General features: G+C 47.3%; 1 protein-coding gene across 1 annotated transcript; it reads left to right on the top strand.

Moving 5' to 3' along the window:
- The first annotated feature begins 7,586 nt into the window (after positions 1 to 7,586).
- Positions 7,587 to 9,598, top strand: LOC136493942 (pectinesterase/pectinesterase inhibitor-like). Its single transcript, XM_066490072.1, has 2 exons — positions 7,587 to 8,583; positions 8,678 to 9,598. The coding sequence occupies exons 1-2, from the start codon at positions 7,590 to 7,592 to the stop codon at positions 9,370 to 9,372; spliced, it is 1,689 nt and encodes a 562-aa protein (XP_066346169.1). The 5' UTR covers positions 7,587 to 7,589; the 3' UTR covers positions 9,373 to 9,598.
- The last annotated feature ends 2,203 nt before the right edge of the window (positions 9,599 to 11,801 follow it).

Below are 11,801 nucleotides of genomic sequence, written 5' to 3'. Positions count from 1 at the left end.
ATCACTTGATGCATGGAACTACCTTGTCCAGATATATACACCTTTAACCCTGTGTAGGTTCAGGATAAAATATATGCTTAGCCCTGCTTAGACCGATAGAAGTCGGGTGATTTCCTGTCACCTGCGAGGTATAGGTGGATACCGAAGCACGGTTGGCTATATTTGCTATCGTGGAAAAGAACCATGGGGTAAAAGTAAATGGAGGCTGGACGGAGTCTATGTGTAGGTTGACTCATGTGATTCCATCTGTGCCGATTAAGGACCGTACCGTTGTTGGAACTTTTTGACAAGATTGAACGCATGGCTATAACTTAGCTGGCCAGATAACTCGTCACGACTATGAAGCCAAGTAGCTCAACTAAAGTTGGGTCTGGCTCTGTAAGAGTGCGCACTCTGGATGGTAGTAAAGATGTGTGGGGAACCAGACGTGAGCCCAAGGGCAAGCTAGGTCTGAACGTCCTGACAGTTGGTTGTCTCTGATTGTGCGGCGCTAGGCAAACCCATGAAATGCGCACTTGAGTTGTACCAAAGGTGACCCGACGCGACCCCAATGGGGAAGTGTGGGTTTGTGTTAGGAATAAATTCCCAGCTGGTTGAAATCGATTCGAATCACCGTCTCTCCCGGATAGTGAGAAACTTGGCTAGCTCCAGCATTGTAGTAATTGTATTATGGAATATGATGGTTTGGATAAACAAAGAATTACTATACCTGCTATGGTTACTATTGCATGCTCTTAAAATGATATACTACATGTTTGGCATAGGATAGTTGCTAATCTAGAGATGGATAGTTATAATTAACTTAATGACAAAACTATAATTGTATAACTGAGTTAATCGCTTTTTATGTAAATTGTTGTCAAGCTACCTCCACTTATAAAGCCTTGCATAATCCTTGGAGTCAATTTATTTCTGGTTTATGACGGGTAAGTCTAGTTGAGTACCTTCTCGTACTCAGAGTTTTATTCCCATTGTTGCAGATGGTACAGTGTATCACGGGTATTGCAAGAATTGCTTCTATCCCGCCATGGATGAGAAGTAAGCCTCGGGCAGGCATCTTTATTAACCCTTCTATATGCTTTTGTGGACTGTGATTCTATGCTGGCACTGTATTTGAACGATGTGACAAATGCTAGTTTCCAAACTTAATTTGCTTCCGCTATTACTACTCTATCGAACTTGGTTTATAATAACTTTATTTTGTACTCTGATGATAGAAATATATCTGTGAACTTTATGTAATACGTGACATGTATGTTGAATCATGTACGATCTGGGTTGTTTGTGGATCGTTTATCGAGACCCGTCGTGGTACTCGACGGACTACCGAGTTTATATGGGCTCAAGTATGACAGTATGACCGCTTGTGGGCTACCATTGTACTTGTGCTCTTATAAATTGGTCGGTTCTACGACACACCAAAGGGCAAAGGCCCTCTTAGATCTCTTCTAAACCTAACAACCTTAGAACTCTCAACCAAAAAAGTAGGGGTGAAAGTGGTACAAGAAAATCTTGTGTCGACTGATATCATTTTCTATATTATGATATCATTTCCATTTTTATGAAAACATAAAAGTTGCCATTTTATGATTTTAGTTTTAGCACAACTATATTTCATTATTTATTTTGATAAAAATAGAAAAAATCCAGTAGCACTCACTTTCGTTTTCATATTATAGTATCATCTCTTACCATTTTCATCCCTATTAAACCCCTAAATCTTGCTGTCGGCTTGGAAGAACCTTGACTAAAATCCAGAAACTACTCCATTAAAATATAAGAGTTGTTATTTCAACATTAATGTGTGCGCGTGCTTTTGAAATGACCGATTGGCCCAAGAGAAAGAGTTTGAGTTAGGCTCTACAATTTTAATGCATCAACCTTAGTCTATGCAAGAAACTACTTCAACCTACTTGTAAATTGTAATACTACCCCTAGAACTAAAAAGGTCACACCAATTACATGTCCTTTGGGTCATCACTCTAAGCAACTCCTTAGTGAAGAGCACACTAAGAATAAGTCTAGTTGTGGAATGAAACTGTATGTCTATCGATGCGGGACCCATAAGGTTCCCCACGGAGAAGAGAGAAGAAGACCTAGTCCAACTAGGATTCCCTACATGTAATCCTACTAGGACTAGTTACACATAATCCTACTAGGATCTCTACTTTGTAACCAACTAGGACTCCCGCCTCTCCTGGACTATATAAAGGAGGGCAGGAGTCCCTAGATCGGCACCTAACACACACATGACACACACATAACCGACAGAACTCACAACCACAACATACCTCGCAACACAACATATAGCGCAGGGCGCAATATACTATCCACACCAGACTAGACGTAGGGCGCCGTGACTTTCCGGCGTACTGAACCAGTATAAATCGTTGTCTCCCTGCGTTTACCATCGAGTTCCTGCAAACACCGATACCCCTCCGAACAAATCACCGTCCCGGGTACCTCGTGATGGGTTGCCGGTGGTAAAACATCGACAGCTGGCGCGCCAGGTAGGGGTTCTCGGCGCTTTGCGTTCGAGAGCTCGGTGGACCTCAGATCAAAATTCACCATGGTTCTAATCGGCCCTTGTCAACAAGACGCTGCAATTCCCGTCAACCACGATCAACAACTCGCTACGGATCTTTGCGCACGGCCAAGGTGTCCTGATTCAACAAGCAAGCAAGTGAAGCCGCACGTTCAAATTTGCAGAAGACTCAAGGCACCAGTCAGGAGTCAGTCAACTACTCGGCCACGACGAAGAGTCCGACATCACCACATGTTGGATCAAGCTAGCATCAACTTCGGCAAGGAGTACGTCCCAGTGTTATCAACCCGGATACGGAGCTGGATCGGAGGACAACTAGGATTTATCCGAGAACATCCGAGTTCAACTCCAAGAACGCGACATCCGAATTCAACTCTGTATATCCGGAGACATCTGACTACATCAAGACATCCCATGGCGCCACAACAACAAACAAATACAAGGAAGGTGTATGTGTATATATATGTACAAACAAGACCAGAAGCCATCCAAATTGATTACTGGACACATACAAGACTACAAGATGGATATGTGAACTAGTACACATACACAGACAAAGATCAACTTTCATCCGGCACCCGCGACAACTCCATCACACACGTCAAGCTAGATGGATGCACCGTACGCACACTGTCGGCAACGACCACGACATAGGCTTCAGAGTACACAACGACAGGTTCCAAGTTGTTCCGAATACTCGACATATCGACCACTCGACTGGTTTACCCCATCAACAAACTACTCGACCGCACGTCGCACTGATCGACCACCTGGCTGCAGTGATCAACGACGCGGCCACGAACCAAGCTAAGTCACGTCTCATTTTTTTTTATATATTTCAGATATTATTCATATATGTCTCTGGGAAGACACAAAAATCATCATGCGAGCAAACATAGTGCTCTAAAGTCAAATCATCATGCGAGCAAACATAGTGCTCAAGATACAAAAAAAAACATCATGCGAGCAAACATAGTGCTCTAGGTCTTCTCTTAACGGTCGCCGAATTCCTCAGGTAGAACACACCTTAATCCGTGAAGCTTGTCTACTCACATGGACGGTCACGAACCCAGTGCTAGGCTCACATGGTCACGTCATGAACCTCTGAACCATATGCCAGAGATTCAAGTGCTTAAATGTAACAGGACACTACCTGAGGAATTTGCATGGCCTAGCAAGAGCAAGACGCAAAAAGTTTATATGCATTTCATAATGCCGGGGCCCGCCCCTGATTGATTATTCAAATATGGGACATGCTCCCCACTTTATATCCGGAATGTCATTTACAACATATTTTTATGTTTAACATGCAGGAAAGCTACATCTGTACCATGAGATCAGGAAAAACACGCTCCTGAGAGCTACTTTACTCAGACAAGATCAGAAAGAACCCGGATTGATAAAAAAAAGAACCCCGACAAGGTGCGGCAAGAACCAAGACAAGATCAGAAAGAACCCGGATTGATCAAAAAAGAACCCCGACAAGGTGCGGTAAGAACCAAGACAAGATCAGAAAGAACCCGGATTAATCAAAAAAGAACCCCGACAAGATACGGCAAGAACCAAGACAAGATCAGAAAGAACCCGGATTGATAAAAAAAGAACCCCGACAAGATGCGGCAAGAACCAAGACAAGATCAGAAAGAACCCGGATTGATAAAAAAAGAACCCCGACAAGGTGCGGCAAGAACCAAGACAAGATCAGAAAGAACCCGGATTGAAGAAAAACAACCTAGATTAGTTGGGAACAAAAATCAAGACAAAAAAGAACTTGGATTGATCAGAAAACAACTCGGATGAGGTACATACAAGTTCAGAAAGAACCTGGACGAAGTGCAAACAACCTAGAAGAGGTACATCAAGAACCAGAGAAGTCTAGAAATGACCTGGATAAATAAAAAACTAAGCTCGAGGGCTCGGCATTCGCTTCAACTACGCCCGGGGGCTCGAATTCAAGGATGAAAGACCAAGAATACAAGTACTCAAGACTACAACAACGACAACACATCAAGACCCTTCATCCGATTTCTATTCTAAAGAAAAGTACTTGGAGAAGGCTCGGGGGCTGCGGGATACATAACCCCAGAAATTTTTGAAGACAAGAATCCGGACCCTCCAACTTTCGCAAAGCAAAAGCAAGAGGCTCGGGGGCTACACTCAGTGAGTGCAATTTTTACGAAAAATTGCACCCACCAAAAAAAGAACTCGGAGCAACCAAGAAGACTAAAGGGACCCTCTGGCTTCTTGTCCCAACAAGCAAGAGGCTCGGGGGCTACACTCACTGAGTGCACTTTTGTCCAAAAGTGCACATCAGCCGAAGAAAAGACAAAGAAGACCATCTCAAGATCTCGCTTCAAGAAAGAACCCAGAACAAGTTTACAACAACCCGACCCTTGAAGCTCGATCATGAAATGCTCGGGGGCTTGTCGATGCGGGACCCATAAGGTTCCCCACGGAGAAGAGAGAAGAAGACCTAGTCCAACTAGGATTCCCTACATGTAATCCTACTAGGACTAGTTACACGTAATCCTACTAGGATCTCTACTTTGTAACCGACTAGGACTCCCGTCTCTCCTGAACTATATAAAGGAGGGCAGGAGTCCCTAGATCGGCACCTAACACACACATGACACACACATAACCGACAGAACTCACAACCACAACATACCTCGCAACACAACATATAGCGCAGGGCGCAATATACTATCCACACCAGACTGGACCTAGGGCGCTGTGACTTTCCGGCGTACCGAACCAGTATAAATCGTTGTCTCTCTGCGTTTACCATCGAGTTCCTGCAAACGCCGATACCCCTCCGAACAAATCACCGTCCCGGGTACCCCGTGATGGGTTGCCGGTGGTAAAACATCGACAATGTCTAAGCACACTCTAGCATGGAGAATCTAGTTGCCGCACAATGATTCTTGCACTTAACAAAGAGAAAATCATAAAGCTATGACAAGAAAGTAAAAGCAGAGGACAAGAGACAACCAAATCTTTTCCTATGGTCTCAGGTAGTTGCCACTACCCACTAATCCACGTGGGAGCATTGAAGAGTTACCAAGACTCAGGACTCCTCTTGAGTCACCCAGACTCAAGTCTCAATTAGTGAATACCCCTTCTCCACTTTGGATAGGTGGGTTTCACATCGAACACACCAATAGGAGCACACCAAGAAGGTTATGTAGTCCTTTGTTTGGTTGTCTATGTGCTGGCAAACACCAAGAGTAACGAGTTTTCAATAGAGCACATTAATGAAAACCTAACCTAGAACACCGGATGCACACTAATTACACACTCTCGACTTGTAATCTTGACTTGGATGGCTCTCAAACCCTTCCTAAACTCCCTCTATATGTGTGTCACAACCTGAATGAAAGAACGGGCAATATGAGTTAGGGAAAACATATATAGGGTGTGAAAATGCTGCTAGCCATTGGAAAAGTCTACAGACGCAAATGCTCACCGGGTGATCCGTTGGGAGCCACAAAAGTGCACTGGATCATACGGTAATCCCATTCAAGGCAATTTCCAATTGTTAGAAAGGAATATGTTAGAATATTGTCGACCGGATGATCCACCGTGGGCCACACAGGCGCCACTGAAACATACGGTGCACTCCAGTAACTTGGTCACTTGACACATAATCAAGTCATAACTTCATCGAGTGATCCATTGAGTGCCACACAGTCGCACTAGATCATACTGTGAAGTCTAGTACCATGATCACTTGATAGTTGATACACAGTCAAGACACAACCTCACTGGATGATCCACTGAGTGCTATCTAGCTAGGCACACTAGATCATACAATGACTATCAGTAACGTGGCCTAATTTCAAACAGAAATGCACACATTTCCATCGGATGATCCTCCGGCTGGTCCCAATCATCCAGTGCACATACTGATGGGTATATCTTGTTCGTGTCCAATCTCATCCAATTCAATTTCTCTGAGATCCTCCATTTAAAATCAATATAAGGCCGCATTTGCACTCACTTGGTGAGCGAATACCACATGTGTGCATCCAAATGCTCTCAACATAATTCTCATCAAGCTACTAGTCTTGACCCCTTTAATAGTACGACCAAAGATAAAACAAGACCTATACACAACACATCAAGCGCCTCCTAGCACTAAGTTGTTCTTAAACCCTGTAATGTCTTCACGGATATCTTTGCAACCATACTCAAATTCATTTCCTGGGCCAAGGACACCATGTGACCGTAATATAATGTGAGATAATCCTTGTAAAATACACCTTAGTCATAAGCACTTGTGTCCATCGTTTGCCAAAGCCCCAATTACGGGATTGGGGATGGTGATATGTGTGTAACGTTCATAGGAATGAGTGTGCGTACATGTAAGAGCGTCACATTTATATTGTGTTTCAAAAAAAAAAAAGAACAGGCAGTCAGGTGATGATATCTACATATATGTGCCATTCCACTCCATAGAATATTTTCTTAATGAAGGAATTTAATCCCCCATCCCCCTCTAATGAGATATGCACGTGTCAATTCATTATTACCATCCAAGCCAATGGTATGGTAAGATGCCAACAAATAGTGGCGATTCCCAACAATAGTAAATAAACAACTTATATTTGGCGAAGATCATAGTAAGCAGTATAGCACTAAGCAACTTAAGCAAACACAAACAACTAAGCACAAAGAAAAAAAATAAACTTGGCGAAGACATCCGTCCAATTGAGGCTCATCGTAATGCCGTTTGTCCTCCAGAATTAGCACAACCCAATTTAGAAAAGGTGCTACAAGACGGTGGTCAGCTATGAAGCAGACAAGAACTACCCAAATATGCCTCAATCCAGAACGGAAAACCCATTGACCAGGTCCTTATCTCTCAAATAGACGATGATGCTCTTCAGGATGTCAAAATATAGCGACTCCCAACGAACACGGTCCCGCCACACAAGCAACGGTGAAACCATGCATCCACGTCCGTCCGTACGCAGCCATTTCGTCGTCAAGTCCGCTATAAATTTGCTCCCCGTCCGATTCAACGACAAGCTTGCGGCCCAAGATGGCAAAGGCTCTCCTAGGTGGCCTGTCGGCGATCCTCGTCGTCGCGGTGGTCGTCGGCGTGGTCGCCACCGTCACCCGCTCCGGCAAGAAGGCCGGCGACAACTTCAACGTCCCGGGGGAGGCCTCCCTTGCCACGTCCGGCAAGTCGGTCAAGTCCCTGTGCGCGCCCACGCTGTACAAGGAGTCGTGCGAGAAGACGCTCTCCCAGGCCACCAATGGCACCGAGAACCCCAAGGAGGTGTTCCACAGCGTCGCCAAGGTGGCGCTAGAGTCGGTCAAGACGGCGGTGGAGCAGTCCAAGAACATCGGCGAGGCCAAGGCCAGCGACTCCATGACCGAGAGCGCGCGCGAGGACTGCAAGAAGCTCCTCGAGGACGCCGTGGACGACCTCAGGGGCATGCTCGAGATGGCCGGCGGCGACATCAAGGTGCTCTTCAGCCGGTCCGACGACCTCGAGACGTGGCTCACGGGCGTCATGACGTTCATGGACACCTGCATCGACGGCTTCGTCGACGAGAAGCTCAAGGCCGACATGCACTCCGTGCTGCGCAACGCCACCGAGCTGAGCAGCAACGCGCTCGCCATCACCAACAGCCTCGGCGGGATCCTGAAGAAGCTGGACCTCGACATGTTCAAGAAGGACTCGCGCCGCCGGCTCCTGTCGGAGCAGGACGAGAAGGGATGGCCCGTGTGGATGAGGTCGCCGGAGAGGAAGCTGCTGGCGGCGGGAAACCAGCCTAAGCCGAACGCCGTGGTGGCCAAGGACGGCAGCGGGCAGTTCAAGACCATCCAGCAGGCCGTGGACGCCGTGCCCAAGGGCCAGCAGGGGAGGTACGTCATCTACGTGAAGGCCGGTCTCTACGACGAGATCGTCATGGTCCCCAAGGACAAGGTCAACATCTTCATGTACGGCGACGGGCCCAAGCAAACCCGCGTCACCGGCAAAAAGAGCTTCGCCGACGGCATCACCACCATGAAGACCGCCACCTTCTGTGAGCAGATCTTCTTTTTTTCTTCTTCTTTTGATAAAGACACAAACGGGTGGTTGGGTACGCTTAATTATTTGATTGATGGATGGGTTCGCAGCCATCGAGGCGTCCGGGTTCATCTGCAAGAACATGGGCTTCCACAACACGGCCGGCGCGGAGAAACACCAGGCGGTGGCGCTCCGCGTCCAGGGAGACCTCGCGGCGTTCTACAACTGCCGATTCGACGCGTTCCAGGACACGCTGTACGTGCACGCGCGGCGCCAGTTCTTCCGCAACTGCGTCATCTCCGGCACGATCGACTTCATCTTCGGCAACTCGGCGGCGGTGTTCCAGAACTGCCTCATCATCACGCGGCGGCCCATGGACAACCAGCAGAACTCGGTGACCGCGCACGGCCGCACGGACCCCAACATGAAGTCCGGGCTCGTCATCCAGAACTGCCGCCTGGTGCCCGACCAGAAGCTCTTCCCGGACCGCTTCAAGATCCCCTCCTACCTGGGCCGCCCCTGGAAGGAGTTCTCGCGCCTCGTCATCATGGAGAGCACCATCGCCGACTTCATCAAGCCCGAGGGGTACATGCCCTGGAACGGCGACTTCGGCATCAAGACGCTCTACTACGCCGAGTACAACAACCGCGGCCCCGGCGCCGGCACCAGCAAGAGGGTCAACTGGCCCGGGTTCCACGTCATCGCCCGCAAGGACGCCGAGCAGTTCACCGCCGGGCCGTTCATCGACGGCGCGACGTGGCTCAAGTTCACCGGCACGCCGCACATCCTCGGGTTCAAGTTCTAAGACCACATGCATGGCATGGCATACAGCACACGATAGTGAGGTGGCACATACATGTTTGTGTGTATGTACAATTGATTGACGACAGACGTGGAAGCAGATATGTACCGGTGGTGTCGCAGGACAGGAGGGCTAACGTTTGTACCTTTACCAATTTTCTTTCCTTTTTCATTCCTTTGGTTGTTTCTCTTGGTGAAATTCTTCAGTAAACGAAAAGTCTTTTGGACAATGATTTGTTGCGACATTGGTTAATGCAGCGTGTGTGTGTTTTGTCAAAAGTCCGTTGCCTCTGTTATTGCAGAGCAGCTGATCTCCACACAGCGGGTAGTTTTTTTTTACCAGCAAGTGATTAGCGCGCGCTAATGACTAAATAATATGACAATATTCTCTCTTTTTAAACACTTCTCCTACATTTAGGCATCTGATTTTTAGTTGTTGTCCAGATAACATTGATTTTTTTCATTGTTTGACTATAAAAACTTATATAATTTTATATATGCATCATGAGTTGTTCTTTTAATTGTACTCACTAGATGTAGATGACTAAGATTGTTGCCAACGGCCAACCTAGCGAAGCTCTTTCTTTTTATGGCCGTGCCGTGAAGTGCATTTTTCTTGTATATATGTGTTTTAGAGATGCGGTTGAAAAAAACAATCTATAGAGATTCCCCATCTATGTCCAATCAAGAATAGAAGCGAGTCGCTTCCGGTGTCGGCTTATAGTCTCTACCATGCCGCCCGCCATCATGCATCTTTGGTTCTAGACGAAGCCAAGCGAGACATGCTATAGACGAAGGAAGCGCCCACCTAGCTGGAGGGCTAAAACCTGTAGTTTTGAAGTTGAGATTCCAGCTTTGAAGTAGGAGTGCTTTAGCACTTTAGTTTTGAAGCAAGAATCATCGTCTTTGAGTGCCTTGCCCACACAAGAACAAGTAAGGGATGAGCGCTTTGTTACGCCTACAGATACGTTTTCCTGTGGGGAAGGCTATAGTTTGATCTCCAATCCTCGATCAAACCTCCTAAATATGTTAACTGTCCTTTTTAAACACTCATGACCCGACACAAACAAAGCGAGGCCTAAAACGCCCATGGAACGCTACCGGACATAGATTTTAGGTCTGACCTAAAATGCCCTTTTGGCAGGAGCGACGACGGGACTCAGGCTAAATTGGGCGAAGTGCTTGGTTGCTCCCATCTGATGCAGCGGCATAAACCTAGATCAAATACTTCAGCCTTTTGCTGGTCGACGGCTTAGTTTTCCAATCACATATTTGGGACTGCCCCTAACTCTAGGTCGACTGAAAGTGGTGCACCTACAAGGCATAGTGGATAAAGCAAGAAGCCGACTGGCTGGATGGCAGGGCCGTCTACTAAACCCAGCAGGAAGAAGGGAATTGGTGCGATCAGTTCTAAGTGCCCTCCCAATTTATTTGCTTACGTCGATCCAGGCACTAAAGCAACTACTAGCAGACTTGGACAAGATACGGAGACGTTTGTTAGCTCATGGGATCACAAGCTCAGGTGAGCGAATCACTCATCAATCTTGTCGAGCACCCACTAGTGTTGTCGAGCATCCACTAGCTAAGCCGTCCACAAACAAGCGTTGTCTGTCCCCACACACTATGGCTAGAGATTGAAGAAGAGGGAGAACAGAGCATACACACACATAGTACAAGACACCAGCGTTGGCCGAAGCCCTGTGTGGGAGATGGCAAATCTAAACTCTCTTTACTGAGTTGTCGTGGTGGTCTATTTATACAACTCTATCCATCTAGTCCTAGTACAACGCACATACTGCAACAGTAACTAGATAACATACAGGGCTGACTCTGCGCCGGTCTCTGCATGTGGCTACAATGCTGCAGGTGAGCCGTTCGGCGCCTGCACCTGCAACGGCTACACTATCACAGCAGGGAGCCTTTTCAGCGCCGTCTTCCCCTTGCTGTGTGTTCACATAAGAAAGCAGTAGATTATTCTAGCAATTCTTCTTCTAATCCTACTGTTATCCCTTGTACCCCCTCCATGCCGATCATCTCCTTCATCTCCGTGAGTCGAAGACATCCGAGCGGTTTGGTGAGGACGTCCACGAGTTGCCGATTAGTTTTGACGAACTCGATGACGATCTGCCCTCCATCAACACAGTCCCTGAGGAAGTGGAACTTCACATCGATGTGTTTCCTCCGGTCGTGTAGGACCGGATTCTTCGCAAGAGCGATGGCGGGCTGGTTGTCCACCATCAGTGCTGGTGGGTGAGCTTCCACGCCGGTCAGCTCGCCCAACAGCCGGCGCATCCACACAACTTGGCACGTTGCTGTGGCCGCCATTACGTACTCTGCCTCACCTGTAGATAGCGCCACCACCTTCTGTTTCAGTGACAGACATGAAATTAGAGCTGACCCGAGGAAGACTAGCACGCCAGAGGTGCTCCGTCG

This window comes from Miscanthus floridulus, chromosome 11 (genome assembly GCF_019320115.1).
Source record: "Miscanthus floridulus cultivar M001 chromosome 11, ASM1932011v1, whole genome shotgun sequence".
Classification (NCBI taxonomy): domain Eukaryota; kingdom Viridiplantae; phylum Streptophyta; class Magnoliopsida; order Poales; family Poaceae; genus Miscanthus; species Miscanthus floridulus.
The sequence above is the reverse complement of the archived record's forward strand: the minus strand, read 5'-3'. Positions and strand labels throughout refer to the sequence as shown.

Excerpts from the sequence above, each read along its gene's own strand:
- LOC136493942 (XM_066490072.1), top strand. The coding sequence starts at position 7,590 with ATGGCAAAGGCTCTCCTAGGTGGCCTGTCGGCGATCCTCGTCGTCGCG. Across the intron at positions 8,584-8,677 it reads CATGAAGACCGCCACCTTCT|CCATCGAGGCGTCCGGGTTC; the intron begins GTGAGCAGATCT and ends ATGGGTTCGCAG.